We start from the raw sequence: 18,723 nt of genomic DNA on the forward strand, positions 1-18,723 counted from the left end.
TTTTTAAGTAATCTCTACACCCAATGTGTGGCTCAAACCCACAATCCCCAGATCAAGGGTCACATGTTCCACCAACTGAACCAGCCAGGTGACCTCTTTAATTTTCTATGAGTGAATCCCAGAAAATACAAACACAGATAATGCTGTCTTGTCCTTTTAGGTCAAGGCTGGTGTATAATAATTTTTGACAGCCTACTGAGTGGCTATATAACCTTAATTCAGAAATTTGGTGTATCTAAATGGAATTTCTGTACAGAAGATTTTCTTTGCAGATTTTTTTTTTAGGGCGTAAGTCTTGACCAATATTAACTTATATCCACAAAATGTGCATTTCCCCATACATTTACCTATGTGTGTATCTTTATTTCCTGGTGAGTCTCTCTGGCTTCTCCCATTTTCATGAGTTCCTCAGGCTCTGGTTTCAGAGGCATACAAGACTCAATAATTTCACTAATACTTTCCATAACGCAAATTATATTGTACTGAAAAATGACAATCTGGCGTTAGCTAACTCTACTGAAGACAGGAAACCATATATGCGTGTGTATTTTTTTTTAAATTTTATTTGGTAGCGGGCACTGAGGGGGACACTTGACGGGATGAGCACTGGGTGTTATTCTGTATGTTGGTTGGCAAATTGAACATCAATAAAAAATAAATTTATAAAAAATTAATAAATTTTATTTAGAGAAACCGTAGATATATTTAAAGCACATTGGCAATTCTCTACTAGGATGTGCTATTTAATGCTAAATCTTAATGTGACAACAACGAACTCACTGTCTTCTACCTTCCGCACTGGTAGTTTTTTTGTGACTTGCCCGCTACTATTAATGGCAATACCATCTCCTCAGGACCTCAAGCTTAAAAGCATGGAGCAACTTTTGCCCTCTCTTTCTTTTCTTCTTCCCTCAGACCCTTGAAGAACTAAATTAAGTCACCCACACTTGTATTCCCACCTCCTTACATTTACCATTACCTGTTTTTTGGTGTGTTTTGTTGTTGTTGTTTTTAGAGAGAGAGCACAAGCAGGGGTGGAGGGTGAGTGGTGGTGGGGATGGGGAGGTTCAGAGAGACAGGGAGAGAGAATCCTAAGCAGGCTCCATGCTCAGCTCAGAGCTTGATTCGGGGCTTGATTTCATGATGCTGGAATCATGATCTGAGTCAAAGGCAGGAGTTGGAAGCTTAACCAAATGAACCACCAGGTGCTCCTTACCTGTTGATACCATTAAGAAATGCCCACTCTTAAGTTTTCCTAATCAAGACTTTTTATGTTCGCCTCTTTTTCTCCATTGGCACCACTCCAATTTACTGCATGTCTTCTGAAGATTACCTTTCCAGCTAAATAAGCTACCAGGGCCCTTCAGTTGACCTCTTTCCCCTTAACGTCAAGACTCCCTCCAGCTCCAAAGTCTATTCCTCACTTTCTGTGGCAATAGTGTTCTAACTGGACCTCCTACTTCTAGTCTTGAATTCCCCCAGACCAGTATTCACATGCATCAAGAGTGATCCTTAAGAAGCATGAATTTATTCATGGCATTCCACTGCTTCAGATTGACTCTGGCTTCTCATCCCTTACAGGATACATTCCAAATTTTTCAGCACAGCATTCAGGGCCCACCACGATCTGCCTCCCATTTCTTCCCCAGTCCTCTCTCAACTCACACTCCCACCCCTCTGCCCCACTTTGCTTCCCACACTACATACATGATGAGCTACTTGCTGAACGTCCACTTTGCCTTTTTTCAACTCAGTATTCCACCTAGAATGTCGATCACGATTCTGTCCACCTGGCAGATGTGAACTCATTTTTCAAGTGTCATTGCTCCTTTGAGATCTTTCTGAACCCATCTGCCTCTTTGGAGCCTCCTTCTCTCAGAGGGCCTGTAACGCCTTAGTGCCCTAATTGGTGCTTCAAAGTGAATGTGGTAGAAATTGTATATTATCTCTTTTTGTCCTCATCCACCTTCTCTCCTATCTCTCTAGTTACAGAAGTTGGAAAACTGGAAACTATACTGAGACACCTTGGCAGCCAAGGTTCTGGATGTGGATAACATTGCTTTGTTTTGTTTTGCTGCTACCGTGCAGGACGTGAGATGTGAGTGTATCCAGGCAACAGTCAACCTCAGCATTTCTGTACATGGAAACCATCCTTGTGGGTAACTGGAGGCAGTTGTAGCAGTTCCATTAGCAGACTGCTGCCCTCTCATCTGCACCTTCATGGTGGGAGCCTGAATTCAACTATCACTGGTGGGCTCCTGATTTTGGCCCTTCTATCCCTTCCAGAGGTTTTACGAATACCCGTTTCTTGGTAGTATGTTCTGTTGTGTCTAATATAACTGGAATGGTTTCTGTTTCCTACATTGAAACCTGATTCTGTCTGTCTGTATTAAACCGTACCCCTTGATGGCAAAACCAAGATTTTTCAAAAAGATTTTTCGAGAATGGGGAAAATTAATAAGGCAGGAAACAACAAATGTTGGAGAGGATGCGGAGAAAAGGGAACACTCTTACACTGTTGGTGGGAATGTGAACTGGTGCAGCCACTCTGGAAAACTGTGTGGAGGTTCCTCAAAGAATTAAAAATAGACCTGCCCTACGACCCAGCAATTGCACTGTTAGGGATTTACCCCGAAGATTCAGATGCAATGAAACGCCGGGGCACCTGCACCCCGATGTTTCTAGCAGCCATGTCCACAATAGCCAAACTGTGGAAGGAGCCTCGGTGCCCATCGAAAGATGAATGGATAAAGAAGATGTGGTTTATGTATACAGTGGAATATTACTCAGCCATTAGAAACGACAAATACCCACCATTTGCTTCAACGTGGATGGAACTGGAGGGTATTATGCTGAGTGAAGTAAGTCAATCGGAGAAGGACAAACTGTATGTTCTCACTCATTTGGGGAATATGAGTAATAGTGAAGGGGAATATAAGGGAAGGGAGAAGAAATGTGTGGGAGATATCAGAAAGGGACACAGAACATAAAGACTCCTAACTCTGGGAAATGAACTAGGGGTGGTGGAAGGGGAGGAGGGCGGGGGGTGGGGGTGAATGGGTGACGGGCACGGAGGGGGACACTTGACGGGATGAGCACTGGGTGTTATTCTGTTTGTTGGTAAATTGAACACCAATAAAAATTAATTTATAAAAAAAAATTGCACAAAAGGAAAGCAAATTTATTATTTAACTGATAAACTAAAACGAAACGTGACTCCTATAGCAACTAATAAAGCATGTCTTTTAACATTTGTAAATTCAGTAATACCACTTTAATAAAATGTAGAAGTGTAAAAAAAAATAAAAGAAAAAAAGAAAAAAAAAAGATTTTTCAAAAAGATTTTTATTTATTCATGAGACACACAAAGGAGAAGTAGAGACATAGGCAGAGGGGAGTCTGATGCAGGACTTGATCCCAGAACTCCAGGATCAGGACCTAAGTTGAAGGCAGACACTCAACCACTGAGCCACCCAGATGCGCCAGAAACAAAATATTTTTATATTCTTGGAACCTACCATAGAGGTGGCTCTCACCGAACAGTTGTCTGATTCACTGGATGAGCCAACCAATGATGGCTCCAAATTACATATCACTTAAACATAAACATCACCCTAACACTCCAACTCTTCTTTAGTTCTCTGCTTCCTTATCTGGTCAACTTTGGCCCTTCCAGCACTGCATTCTGATGATTCTAGTGATTATATTCTGTATACATACTATGTTTTGTCCTTTCCTTACTTCTGTGTTCTGATGGTGGCTTCTGTCTACAGTGTCTTCCTTCCTATGAGCTCACATTTACCCCCTCTGGCAAAAAAAAGACTTCTAAATCACAGCCCAGAGAAAATAATTCTCTGCTGATGCCCAATGATGGAAAGAAAGTATGTTTTTGGGCTTTATGGTATTATTCTTTGTCACTATTGGCTAAGAATAATTTTGGCTACAAGCAAAAGAAAACTGAATTATAATTACTTATACAAATAAAGACTAATGTTAAATTTTCTTCCATAACACAAATCTCAAGATGGATGACTGCTGGCTTTGGGACAGCTTCATATGATTCTGTTGACTTTTTCCTCATGGATACCTAAATTCAGGTATCATGCTCATATTTAAGTTAGAGACAAGAAAGATGGGAGATGGAGCCAGCCTTGCGTCTGTCTTTTATCAGGAGAGCAAAAGCCTTCCTGGAACCACTAAGCAGACTTCTGCTTCTATATTATTTATGAAGACTCAGTTGAATGGCCACCCCTTGCTACAGGAGAGACTGGGAAAGCAAATCTTCACCTTTGAAAGTGGAAAGAAGAAAGTTGGGGAGATGACTAATGGGTTAGCCAACTGAAGATGACTACTATATTTTCTAACTTATTTATTTATTTATTTATTTATTTATTTATTTATTTATTTTTAAGATTTTATTTATTTATTCATGAGAGACACAGGCAGAGGGAGAAGCAGGCTCCATGCAGGGAGACCGAAGTGGGACTAGATCCCGGGACTCCAGGATCACGCCCTGAGGCCAAGGCAGGCGCTAAACCACTGAACCACCCAGGGATCCCCAATATTTTCTAACTTTAATAATCATCATTATTTTTGGGGCAAGCTCTAGGCCTCATATTTTCCATAGTCTCCAGAAATGCTTACCAAAGTGCTGCATACCTGGAGTATAAAGACTGTCAGTTAAGTGGATAATGAATTCAAAAATATTGGGGAAATAGCAGGGAGGGGAAATTTAAAAATGAGAACATCATCTGCCTATCTTATCATTGATCCTGATTTTAAGGAGAGTCAGTTTCTACCATTTTCTAACATGGAGTTGACTGGGAGAGATGAAAACACAACCAACCAGGTTCAGAATTTGCACAAAAGCAAGAAAATAAGCAAGCAAGAATGAGTTCCTTTCAGAGATATTTCACTATTATCCATTAAGTGTCATTGGCATCTTTCAATATTACCACCTCAATAGTATTTTAGCTTCTGTATTTATTGTAATGTACCAATTTCATTTCTTAATTATAATTCTTAAGAAATGGCATATCATTGTGTGTGGTTATTAGGTACAAGCATCTGGATTTTTTTATGTTGATAAATTTTGTCTTGAGTTTAAACATGTTTATGAAGAGTAATAAGATGTTGGTTTATACAAATTTATTTATTTATGAGAGAAAGAAAGAGAGGGACAGGCAGAGGTAGTCTTAAGCAGACTCCACACTGAGTGCAGAGACTGAACGGGGGGGCTTATCTCATGACCATGCGATCATGACCTGAGCTGAAAACAAAGAGTCAGAAGCCTAAACTGACTGAGCCACCCACGTGCCCTCATACAAAATCATTTAAATGAAAAGGGGGGAGTATATATAGTTTGAAAGATCTGAGCCATTGTTTGTGACTAGTACATGAATGTTGCAAAACTGAAATGTCTAGTTAGGAAGAGCTGACCAGTCTCTTATCCCAAACTGACTCTCCTTAATATCAGGATCGATGATAAGATGGGCAGATGATGTTCTCATTTTTAAATTTCCCCTCCCTGCTATTTCCCCAATATTTTTGAATCATAAAGTAAGGTTAAAATGAACCTTGAGGCAGAGTTGAGAGAGGTGGCTCAGACAAAGAATCCCAAAAGCATCCTATGAAGAGAAACAAGATTTACCTTTATGACTGGAGGGTGGTTAAGTGGAATTGAAATGATGAAGGGGAAAGGCTTTTGGGGGTTGCATGCAATGACTCTCAGGCCTCTGTTTTAGCAGATCTAACAGATTCCCTTAAGTGCCCATTATCCAGGCCAACCAGTACTGTCTGGTGCTTTGGGGCTGGCCACTTACTGTAGGAGGGCTCTGCTCATATTATTAGAAGACCTGCTTTTATAATAATCACACCCTTCCCTCTGGTAGAAATGAGATATTACAGCCTTTACTAATTACAGGCGGATGGCCCTGGTGCCCTCCCAATAGTAAATTGCTTTGCGATAGCAGCTGGAAATTGGGGTAGTAAAATAAATCCAGAAGAGGCTTGTCAAGCCTCTCTTGCCCATAAAATGAAAATAAATATCATATTTCTGAAGTTCTATGGAAGGAGAAATTGGAAAGATAGCTCAAGTTGCTTAGTACAGAGAATTCTGCTATCAAAACACCACCACGTCAGCCACCGTTAAAACAAAAATGCAATCAGAAAAATTACTTGAAATGTTTATGTTTACTTCCAGTTTTCAAATTAGAGCATCATGTTCCTTTGGGTTGTCATTCAAATTCTCTCTTCCTCTCCTGATTCCTATAAATGTAGTAGCTGATAAACTACTTTTTTTTTTTTAAGAAGTAAAATGACTATCTCAAAACTGACAATTTTCTTTTTTTTTTTTTCTTTTCTGAGAGCCTCATTGCTTGTATGACGCCCGGAAATCACAAACCCATCTAGCTCAAGTTCTTTATTCAACAGACACTCATTTCTGATTTTAAAACCATCACAGAATCTCCGGGTGCTATTGGACTACCTGAGTTTGCAAGTCATCTAGCCCTAGTTGGAATGAGTCTGAACACTTCTTAGAGGTCAACTAGGTTAAGTCGTTTCTCATCAACACCAGGACCTTTCCAGAAAGCATCTTTGACAAGTCCTGTTTCAACTTGGGTTTTGGTGCCTTGGACCTCAGTGCTTTGTGAGTAACAGCGTCTGCACAGCTGGTGTTCACAGTCCTTCCTTGCGTCCCCACCCCCTCCGTCCCCAGAACCTTCCCCTGCCCAGCTCTATCCTTTGGAACAGTCCAGAATGTCTGTTCTTTGAGCTGGGCCAGCACATAAAATAGTTGACTATCAGCTGATAGGAGAGACAGTCTCTCACGGAACACAAGCTCCACATCACAGCAAAGTCCAAATCCTGCTCCGATTGCCCTCAGTCCTTTCTTTCCTCCCTGGCTTCATCTCGTTTCTTGTCTCTTTCCTTCAAGGGTATCAAGCCAAGGAACACCGCGAGGTAAGCGCCGGGGTCAAAACCCAAGACGCCTTTCCCCGGGCGGCTGCGTCACAAACTGGGCAAGTGAAGGAAAACGGCCCCTTTCCGTCCTGTCCCGCTGCCCCCCGCCCCCAGCCTGCAGCCTCCAGCCCCGCCCCTTCGCGGTCTGCGGGTGCCCGTGCACCCCTTTCCGACCAATTCTGATCGTAGCCCCGGGCTCGCGGGCCGTCTGCGGAAGGACAGCGCCACTGCGCGGGTCGCGTACGCAGATGGCAACGGGGAAGAGGAGGCCAGCGCGGACGCCGCCTCGTCGGAGGGCGGATTCGAACCCGCGACGCGGGACCTGCCCTGCCGGCCGCCGCCCGCGGCTCCGCTCCGGGTGAACGTCACCCCCGGCCGGCAGGGGGCGCGGGCCTTTGTGCACAGCCCTGAGCCTGGGCGTGCGCGTGACCGGCCCGTGGGCGTGGACTGCCCGTGGGCGTGGACTGCGCGGGGGCGTGACCGGCCCGGGGACGTGGGCGTGACCGGCCCGTGGGCGTGGACTGCGCGGGGGCGTGACCGGCCCGTGGATGTGGGCGTGACGAGCCCGTGGGTGAGGACTGCCTGTGGGCATGACCAGCAGGACGTGGGCGTGCTTGTGACGAGCTCGTGGGCATGTGCGTGAGGAGCCCCTGAGCGTGGCCAGCCCGTGGGCGTGGACGTGGGCGTGCCGAGCTCGTGGGCGTGGCTGTGCGCAGGGGTGTGATGAGCCCGTGGGCGTGGCCAGCCCGTGGGCGTGGACGTGGGCGTGCCGAGCTCGTGGGCGTGGCTGTGCGCAGGGGTGTGATGAGCCCCTGGGCGTGGCCAGCCCGTGCCCGTGCGCGTGGGCGTGGGCGCGCGGAGCCCGTGGGTGTGGCTCGCCTGTGGGCGTGGCCGTGCGCGTGCGCGTGGGCTGGGCCTGCGGTGCGGAGGCCGCGGCCGCGGGTGCCCCTAGGGCTGCGGGTCCCGGGGGAGGACATGGGCGACAAGTACGGCGGCCTGCGGCGGGCCCAGCTGCACCTGGATTTCATCCACGCCAACTCGTGAGTGCCCGCGGGACCCGGGGGCGGCTCCCCACGCAGCCGAGGAAGGGCTCGGCTGCTCCCCCGGCGAAATACCTACTTTGGGGAAAAAAAAAAAAAAGAAATCAACTTGGTATCGATTTATGGGAATTTTATAGACTTAAAGTTGTTCCTATTAAAAAATGAAAAAGTAGGAAGGCTGCTATTCTGGGCTAGATTCTGATTTTCAGAGAGCGGTGGGGTGGGCGTGCTGGAGTTGGGGTGCGGGGGCGCTTCCACGGGCTCCAGCCTCCGCACCCGGAGCCGCCCTGCGCGGGAGGGGGCCCGGCTGCTTAACTGGGCCGCCGGGGCCTCTTCAGGGCCACGTTATAAACCTTTTAATTGCTCTAAAATTAGCTACTGAATCGGGGGTCAGGAATCCTAAGTCCCTTGTGATTTCTCTGGGCCGCGCACTGACGGGTTGAGGTTGCGCTCGGGAGGATGGTGTGTATTTAGGGATTCCAGCCTCTGCGGCCTGAGGCCTTCCAAAAACGGAGCCTCTTCCGGGCTAGAATCCTCATATTTTAGTTATTGCTAGAACCCCCCACGTCTCTGTCAGCCCCGGGGGCCTTCTGGGGACTCCCCAGGTGCTCGTTGCAAAGGCTCAGACTGCACAGGCACATGACCCGGGTTTTCTGTTCCACCTGTGATTTCTAACAGGGCACAGCAGACCAGCAAATGCCGCCTAATTCATACCGATGTGCTGGGTTTTTGGAGTCTCTGGCTAATCTGGATTTCCTAAAAGTGCTGATTGATGCAAAGGATGCATCATCTTAAAACCACAGAAATAGGGGATCCCTGGGTGGCACAGTGGTTTGGCGCCTGCCTTTGGCCCAGGGCACGATCCTGGGGACCGGGATCGAGTCCCCCGTCGGGCTCCTGGTGCATGGAGCCTGCTTCTCCCTCTGCCTGTATCTCTGCCTCTCTCTCTGTGTGTGACTATCATAAATTAAAAACAAAACAAAACAAAAAACCCACAGAAATAGAAGCATAAAGAATACCAGGCAAGGCCTGCCTTGCTGCCTGGGGCAGACGTGTAATTTTTACAGAAAACAAAATAAAACAGGCAGTCGTGGGCAGGTGTTTAGTCTTTTTTCTATTTTTTTTTAAATCTGTCCATCCAGAGAATAATCATTTCCAGAAAAAGCGGGAAATGATAGAACAAATAATTAAAAGCTAACCGAAGTGGAAGACAAATGATGAGATGGTGATTTTGAGTAGAGTCTTAAAAAAAAAAAAGTTACAGGTGGAATGCTGGAAGGACTGTGGATTCTGGGAAACTCCCTCAGCCTCAGTGTCATGTAGTTATCATAGCTGCGGGGCCGCAGGCACCTAGTGGTTCCCCCTCGCCCACAGCCCATCATCAGTTGGTGGCCCGAGAACTTCACAACAAAAGTGACAGCAGCGTGAAGCAACAAGAAAATCAGATAGACATTGGCATTTTCTCGGCTTCTCCAGATAGATTTCTGTTTGCAGAAAAAGCAGGAGTGTTTTTTTTCTCTCTTGCCCCACTCCCATATCCGGTTCAATGTCAAGTCCTCTTCATGCCATCTCTGTGTCCCCAGGCCTCTATTGCCCCTGCCATTGATTTCAGTCCAAACTAGCTGCCATCTCCCTTGTGAGGTACCCCACAGAGCCTCTCACCTGGCTCTCTGCTTCCCCTTATTGCTCCCTGATGAGCTATTTTCTTGAGAGCTGCCAGAGTGAGGTTTTTAGCAAAATATATATATATATTTTTAAAGATTTTATTTATGTATTCATGAGGACACAGAGAGAGGCAGAGACACAGGCAGGGGGAGAAGCAGGCTCCCTGTGAGGAGGCTGATGCTGGACTCGATCCCAGGACCCCGGGATCATGACCTGAGCCAAAGGCAGATGCTCAACCACTGAGCCACCCAGGTGCTCCCAGAGTGAGATTTTTTAAAAAGTAAACCAGATATGTCACTCTCTTTAAAACACAACAGTGGTTTCCAGTTGCATGTCGGGTAAGTAGGAGGTCCTAAGCGTGGTGTAGGAAGCACTGCCTGGCGGGCTGGCCACCCTGCGTCCAGCAGGCAGGATCTCCCCGGTTCACTGTAGCCAGAGCATCCTGGCCTCCCGGGATCATCTTTATGTTTATTTACTTGTGTGTTTTCTATGCCCCCCGCCCCCCCCCCCCCAGCTCCAGTCCCAAGAGGCTGAAGCCCAGGACTGCCCACATTAGCACGTGGCAGGCAGGCTGTTAAAATACACTATGAAATAGTGTAGATGCCTCTATGGCATTTCTTGGTCACAATGACTGCAATTACTTTTCTGAAGTTTCTATGTTGGATTTTTGTATATTGAATCGTGTGTTTTAAATTCACTAGAGAGTCTTGTGGTTTCAAGTGCTGCTTTTGTGAAGCATATAACCTTCACTTTTGCTCTGTTTTAGATTTTTTATATACTCGATTTCTTTTGAGTGAAGGCCATCTTTTCACAGCAATTGTACTTATTTTTTTTTAAATTACAAGTTTGAAAGCTCACTTGAGTCAAGAGACCCCCACATCAGCTTATGTTTAAAGTTTAAAATTAAAAAAAAAAACAAAAAACAAAACAAAACAAAAAGAAGGGACGCCTGGGTGGTGCAGTTGGTTAGGCAACTGACTATTTGGGCTCAGGCTGTGAAGTTAGGGTCCTGGGATCCAGCCCTGCATTGGGCTTCATGCTTAGCAGGGAGTCTGCTTGAGGATTCTCTCTCTCCCTCTGCCCCTGCTCACCCATGTATGTGTGTGCATTCTTGCACTCTAAAATAAATATATCTTAAAAATAATAAACTTTCAGCTAACATGTTGTCTTGTGGCCTGAGGCATTTGGAATCTCTGAGACATTGTGGATGATCTCTCGTCCTGTACAAATGAGCAGATCTGTTTTGATAAATAGGTCTGTCTTGCTTCTGCGACCTGTTTACTAAATATAAAAGGAAAATTGCTAATTGACTCTTCCCTTAATGCTGTGATAAAGTTGCTGATGGAAATATCCACGTCAAGAAATGAAAAGCAAGTGTGGGCCCCTGATGGCAGCCTGATTTCACCCACAGATGAACATCCAAAGCCTTCAAAGCATAGAGTGATGGCTATCTAGTGTGTTCTGTCACCCAGGACCTAGCATGAGGGGGTGCAGGGGAAAGTGACCACAGGTAATTCAGAGGACAAGAGGGCCTGCAGAAAAAATAGGGATTAATGGAGCAAACAGGGGGTCCCTGCCAATGCCTGCGCCTACAGGTAGAGTCTTAAGCCCTTTTGGTGTGCCAAGATTTTGATCAAGATCTTTCAGAAATAATTTGACCTTAAAGAATACAGTTTTAAGGACAAGTTCTCCAAAAAACACTTGAATACATGCTTATAAAGCAGTTTTAAAACATCACAACTTGCTGTAAGTACAGTAAGGTCCTTGATGTCTTTGTTTTATTAGGAACAGAAGGCTATTTTGGCTATATCATGTTCTTAGCCTCGGCTTTGTAATGGACCACATCTACGTGAGCATCTTGACTGTGCTGAGAAAGTTGTTTCTAGAATAAGTCCTTAATTGATTATCTGTCCTGAACTGGAGAACGCTTGTCTGCAAGTATCTTGAAGCGTTTACACTGATCACAGAGTTGGTTTAACTTTTGGTTTTCCCTCTTTCTTCATCAGCACCACGCACAGTTTCCTTTTTGGAGCACTGGCTGAGTTGCTGGACAATGCAAGGTAAGGCTCATCTGTAAACTGCCCCTATGTGGTCGAAGGAGACTGGCAAAGAAAAATTGACTTCAGACCCAGGGGAGTGAGAAAAATGTGATCAATAAAACAGTTCTCAGAGCCGCATCTATAAACTGGCAGCCCTCTGGCCCCACCTAGCCTGTCTCGTGTTTGTTTGACTCATGGTGAGAGTTTGCACTGTAGTTATAAAGAAAAGGAAGAAAAGAAGGGTTTATGAAGGTTAAAAATAGGAGGTGCCACATAAAAAATGTGGGTCCCTGGCCCTTCACTCCTCCCCCCCCCTTTTTAACAATTAGACGTGGTAGCCTTGAGGCTGCTCAGTGGGCTCAGGTGCGTAGCATGTGCTCTCTTGGGACAGTCTGTGCCTTCGGCTCTGCCATTCCCAGTGCTCCCCACAGCCAGCCTGAACTCCTCAGTTCCTGTGTCTGCAGCAGACCCTTGAGTTTGCCAAGGCTATTCAGATGCTAGTGATAGCGGATGAAGCTGTTTTATAGATTTACTCAAGATGCTTAGTTCTTATGATGAAGGTCTTTATAAAGTCCCCGTGTTATTCTAAAAAATTATATCATTTCATTTAAGAGTTTGATGGTTTCCTGTGGTTGGCAAAAATTAAAACTGGAGGATGTGAAAAGGATGCTGTAGACAGCAGGAAAAAAAAATGTGGCAGTATAGGAGGAGATGGTTCAGGCCTCTTTTCCTGTTAACAGCAGCTGATCAGAGAAGAAAGTACCTGGGCTAAAGTACAAAGCTTGTTACAAAATGTCTTAATATGCTGTAGAGGTGAATGATTGTTTTATGTCTCATCCCGTGGCATTTCGCTATGAACAAACTCTCTCTGAAAATTCCATTTCAGTGCAGTGACATTTACTGAGCACCTATTATGTGTATGGTATTTTGTGTAATGTATAATTATATAATGGGGGTAATGATACTTAGGTATCATGGGATTGTGGTAGGAATTAGGAAAAGTGGCTTAAAAATATTTCATTCAGTGTTTTTTTTGACACAACCAAAATGCTCCAAGAAATAACAGTAGTCCCTCCAGAATTTCCAGAAAGAAGGAGCTTAAAAGGCAGCAGTTGGCTAGAGGAAGGAGCAAAGGGGCCAACTTTGAAGGCTTGTAGAACAAGTCAGTGTACCTACTCAGATTTATTTGGTGTAGTTTTGGGTTAGAATTGATGGAACTTTTGGGAGAGACTCAAATTTCCCATTTAGAGTCCCAGTGGTTGTTATTATTATTCTGAATTTCCCTTACTCAACACATCCACTTCTGCATCAGCTAAGACCGCTTTCCTCATTGTCTTCACCCCTCACATTGAAACTATGATTTTTTGGCTCTTGCTTTTTTTCTTTTAAAATTTCTACTTAAAAAATAATTAAAAAAATACATAAATAATATCCATGAGTTGTAGAAAACTGAGAAAATAATAAGGAAAAGTAAGGCATCAGTAATCTCATCACATGGCAGGGAGGTGGTATCAGCATGCCTCTCTGAAAAAGACCAAATAGTAAATATTTTCCCCTTGCAGGCCATGTGTTTTCTGTTGATCCTACTCAGCTTTTCCATTGTGGTGTAGACAGCCATAGGCTATATCTAAGTGAGTGGGCATGATTGTGCTCCAATAAAACTTTATTTATAAAAACAATGTGGTGGGCCACATTTGGCTTTTGAACCATAATTTGCCAATCTCTGATCTAGAGAAAACCACTGTTTTGATTTCTTTCCTCACACATATGAACATGGATATCATATATGTCATTTAAAAAGATATATGATCATACAGTACATGTTAGTAATTTGCTTTTTCTTTTCATTTTTTGGGGGACTAAAACATATGAAAATCTTTCTGCGAATTATGGATTATTATCCAACTAGGTTTTCTTTTTTATATTCATATCTGTTTTTGGTGAACTTTTTGGTAATTACCATGAAATTCCATCTCATATTTCTGAGTTTCAGGTTTTATGACATTCTCAAATTATGAGTGATCATAGATCTTAGTACATAAATGTAGAGTGAAACACTTTAGTAATTGTTTTGAAGCAGTTTAAGTGGATTTGTCTATTGTTTGCTATCTGACAATAGATTATACTTCACGTAAGCAATTCAGATAAATGTAATTTTTTAAAACATAATTTCATATTGAAGCAGTGATATTTTTATATTGTTTCCAGAGATGCAGGGGCTGCAAGACTTGATGTGTTCTCAGGTGAGCATGTTTATTTTCCTCCTTTTTTTTTTTCCTTTCCTTCTAATGGAAAGCCTATAGTTATTTTGCTTTTATTTCATGAAGTCAAAGCACATTTTATAGATTTTTAATGTAATTTAAGTGCTTAGTGAGTACAGTGACCTTATGGGGAGCCAGGTTGAGAAAAGTATACTCTGAGAGTTGAATCATTCACTTGTTAGGGGACCTATTTACAAAATTAGATCTTCCAGGGTTTTTTGAAAGCATCAGAGTGGTGTGGAACAATTTGTCTACCATAAAAAATTTTTTTATTTTAAAAAGCACATTAACTTAATGGTTATTCATAATTAAGTATACATCAGTTTCAACTTATCATAGTGTTAAAATGTGTAAGTGAATGCGATGTTTGAATGTTTGGGAGCTATAATATTCAAACCAGATACGTTTGCTTCATGGACTTCATTTTTAGTCACCAAATACTTGTTGTACTTATTAATTAGTTCATTTCATTAGACTATGTTGCAAATGAACTTAGGTTCTGAGATCCAGTCTTGTATTTAATACTGCCTAGATAAATGTCTACAGTGTTAAAACTGATCCCCAACCCTGAATCTGTCAGCTTTCCTGTAAACATTGGCTATTAGTCATAGGCAAGAAGATATGGTCCATGATGTAATCTGTATCTATAATTAAAAAGCAACTCTGTTCAAGTCAATTTAAGTGTTTAGGATCCTGTGGGACACCTAGGTGGCTCAGTCAGTAGACTGTCCAACACTTGATCTAAAGTCTTGGTCTCAAGGTTGTGAGTTGAAGCCCCACATTGGGTGTGAACATATTTTAAAAAGAAAAGAAAAAGAAAAAGATTTTGTGTTAGGTGGTCCTTTTGGTTCATGAGACATGGACATTTTAAGACATCTGAGAAAACATAATAAATGAACTCTCTTCTCTTTGTACTCTTCAGGTTCTGAAAAGTTTGGGAAATAAAGCAAGAGAGCCTTTATTATTCATAAATGCCAGATTGAAGTGTGGAGCTTAGGTGTGAGAAATTCAGTGGATTTGCTCATCATACCCCATAATCAGATACTTGCCCAACCTGTGGAGTCAGGCTTCCCCTCAAAATGGTCTGCCTGGAGTGAACAGAACAGATCTCATGCACTCTGAAAGCAGCTCACTCCCAAGAGGGGACAGAAGAACTCTGAACTGAGCCTCCCTAGGTGATTCTTCCTTAGATTACCAGTCAGATGAGTGAGAAGTGAGTCAAGGGACAGAGAAGGGCCTCTTTACTAATATTAATGGCACTCCATTGTACATTCTACTAATATTAATTACACGCCATTCTACTCCATTGGAAACACCAATAGTGGAGAAAATGTCATCTTCCCTTCCATTAGATAGGATTGAGTAAGTGTTGCTTGTGCAGGGGAGACTCAAAGAATGGTAAGAACACAGAGAAAGATACCTCATATTAAAGATCTAGGGCCTGAAATATGGATGTGGTTTTCATCAAATATTGTAAAAGAATATTCCTATCTGAGGAATTATTGTGAGAAAGAGAATGGAAGTAGATCAGTTCAGAGATTCATTCATTTATTCAATAACAGTTTAGTATCTGCAATGAATGAACCAAACCATTACTCTAGGTGCTAGGGACAGCATGGAACAACATGTGTGACTAAATATGTGTTGTCAGGAACGTGCGTTCTCATGGGGGAGAGATAGACAATAAGGAAATGAACAAATAATACACCAGGCAATGAAAAGTGCTAAAAGGGGGCGGGGAGTGGGATAAGAGAACAGAGAGCGATAGGCAGGGTGTACTATTTTTTATGAGGTAAACAGGGAGAGTTTCTGTAACTGAATGCTGTACCATCAGTGAAGGGATAGTAGGGGCGTGGGGCTATGGAAACAACCTGTGCAAGATTTCATGAGAATTTGAACTAGGGCAGTGGTCCTAGAAATGGAGAAGGGGAAAGGATTTAAGTTGCATTTCACTCAGAGCACACACACATATATAGTTTTAAAGATTTTATTTATTTGAGAGAGAGAAAGAGCAAGAGAGTGAGCATGAGTGGGGGATGTGTGGGGAGTGGAGAGAGCGAGAGGAAGAAGCAGACTGCCTGCTAAGCAAGGAGCCTGACAGGGCTTGATCCCAGGACCCTGGGGCCATGACCTGAGCTGATGGCAGACACTTAACCGACTGAGCCTCCCAGGCACCCCCAGAAGATACATATTATTGATGAAGGGTCAAAGAGTTGAGAAGAATTATTCGGAATCACAAAGTACAACAAATGTAATTGGAATTTACATGTTAGGTTCTCTTCGGTTTGTGGCAGGACACCAGCAGGGCACGGCAATACTCCTTTCCCCAACTTTCTCTAGCACTTAGCATATATACAGACATAAAATCTTTGCCATTTGAGTTCAAAATGGCACTTTTTTTTTTAAATTTAGGTTATATGTGTTTTGTGAAAAACTGAACTTATGTTTTTTGTTTTTAAATTACCTATTCATTAAAAAAGTACTTATTCACATTATAATTTTTTTTATTGCAGCAAATGACAATATGGCTATCAACTTAGCAAACTGATTTTTCTTAAAAAAAAGAAAAAAAATGAACTAGGGTCAGGGTTTATACAGCAATATATTGAATTGATATGAGGATAAATAATTAAGTCTTGGGTTAGTTTTCAAATTATTTACAGAGTCCCCTGAATTACTTTCTGGTCTTGTTTTCTTCAGTAACTTGAGGGAGGACTCTAAAATTCAAATTAAACAAATTTAGCCATTGTTGTTTTATCATGCATGTGTATTGGTTCTAGTAAACATGGATTTGCAGTCAATACTTTTGTGTGTGTGTGCTTACCAAGTGTCGGGCATTGGGTTAAATGCTGAGTACACACAGTGCCTGCTTTAAAGAAATTGGTATCCTAGTGCGAGGTCTTTAGAAAATATGTATATCTTCACTTTTATGGGTAGAGGGCCCTTAGCGTTCACTAAATCTCTGAGGCAACTGTGTTACAAAAAGTAAAAGCCACTAGTTTGAAAGAGAAAGAGATACATGAGCAGGTGGGAAACACAAAGTACAGAGAAAATGTGCATTATGGGTGCCCAATGATGTGTAGGAATGAGGAAGTGCTCTAGAAGGAATCTTTCTAGGAACTAAAGACCTAAAGGGGAAATAGGCCTTTACCTGATGAATCAGGGATAGAAAGGGAGAAAGGACAGTATAGTGCAGGGTCTTGAATCTGGAGAGAGTGTAAAACATGGATGGAGTTGCAAAAATGCTTGAGATGCTCAGGATTAGTTAAAGAGAATATTTGTGTGGAAGTGGATGTATGGTAAGGGGAGGGAGTATGGGTAAGGGGAGTGATGAGAGGTGAGCTTGGAGAGTGTATTTGTCAGAGTTCTTCCAAGAAACAGAACCGGTAGGAGACAAGCTAAGTGGACAGACAGGTAGACAGACAGACTGGCAGATGTGATTTGCCTCCCTCCCCTGACTCTAGACACGTACGTGTATTTCAATATCAATGTGTGTGTGTGTGTGTACCTGTATCTGTCTATATCTATAGATACTGATAGAGAGTTTGGGGGAATGAGAGGGAGGGATGTTAAGGAATGGGCTCACAGATGGTGAAGGCCGGCACGTCTGCAATCTGTAGGGCAGCTGGCAGGGTGGAAAGCCAGCTAAGAGTTGACGTTGCACGGTCTCAGGTTCTTGATCCTTGCGGTAGACCAGCAGCCTGGAAATTCAAGTACCATTTCTATGTGGCAGTCTTGGTGCAGAAGATTGCTTCTTTGGGAAACCTCAGTCTTTGCCTTTAAGGCCTTCAGCTGATTGCATGAGGCTTCCCCACGCTATGGAAGTTACTTAAAGTCAGCTGATTGTAAATGTCAGTTATATCCACAGATGTTTTTGTAGCAACATTTAGACCAATGTTTGATAAGGGTACCAGACTTAACCAAACTGACACATAAAATTAAGTGTGCAGTGCACATTGGTCTGTGCTCTGCCTTTAGCAAGGAGTAAGGCAGTGGTTGCTGTAATTCAGAAGAGAGATAATGGTTTCCTGAACTAAGGCAGTGTCATGGGGGTAGAGAGGCATTAAGGAGGTGGCATTGAGAAGACATATGGTGATCCTGAGGTTTTGACTTGGGCAGATGAAGCCTAATGGCAGAGTGATGGCCACTTATTGAACAGAAAACATCAGAAGGAGAAGTAAGCCTGATGAGGAGAAGGTGCTGTGGTTTGTTCTGGACCCGCATATTTAACAGATAATAGATATTTATCTGGAATCCTTAGTTTTAAGGAATTGAAATAAACAAGGCCAAGCTTCAGGGTGGACAGTAGGGGACTATTACATTTCGAGACTGTGATTGTCTGTAGTCACTCATTGGGGTTTATGGAAAAACTAAGCACTGTACTTGTCTAGGGAATTTTCAGTCTTTCCCACTGATTCACCAAATAAATGCCCTTCTTTCTGTAAGCTCCTTACATGAGAACTTTATCCCAAGAGCTGCACAATCAGTTGTTGCCTCTATGCAGAGCCACTTGAAGCTTGGATCAGGTGATTCCCAGGGCTGATACACACTAGGATAATTGGGAATGTTAATTCCTGAGCCTGGCCCAAGACCAGTTAATTTGGAGTACCTCCATGTGATTTAAATGTTCAGCCATGGTTGAGAACTACCGCACTGTGCAAGAGTTGGTTTCCCCTGTTGAATAGTGGAGAATGTCATCCTCAGTCAGAGGGGGGTTGCACAGAGCAAGACCTAAAGTGGGGGATGAAATATTCT

The 18,723-nt window shown here is 43.2% G+C and overlaps 1 protein-coding gene across 1 annotated transcript in view; it reads left to right on the forward strand.

The window, feature by feature from the left end:
* Positions 1 to 7,686: 7,686 nt before the first annotated feature.
* Positions 7,687 to 18,723, forward strand: part of MORC1 (MORC family CW-type zinc finger 1) — a 163,109-nt gene continuing 152,072 nt past the window's right edge. The window contains exons 1-3 of the mRNA XM_055316032.1: positions 7,687 to 8,003; positions 11,675 to 11,728; positions 13,916 to 13,950. Coding sequence (XP_055172007.1) covers positions 7,687 to 8,003; positions 11,675 to 11,728; positions 13,916 to 13,950 — 406 coding nt within the window. The remainder of the gene's footprint in view (positions 8,004 to 11,674; positions 11,729 to 13,915; positions 13,951 to 18,723) is intronic.

The sequence above is a fragment of the Nyctereutes procyonoides genome, unplaced genomic scaffold (genome assembly GCF_905146905.1).
Source record: "Nyctereutes procyonoides isolate TBG_1078 unplaced genomic scaffold, NYPRO_anot_genome, whole genome shotgun sequence".
Taxonomy (NCBI): Eukaryota; Metazoa; Chordata; class Mammalia; order Carnivora; family Canidae; genus Nyctereutes; species Nyctereutes procyonoides.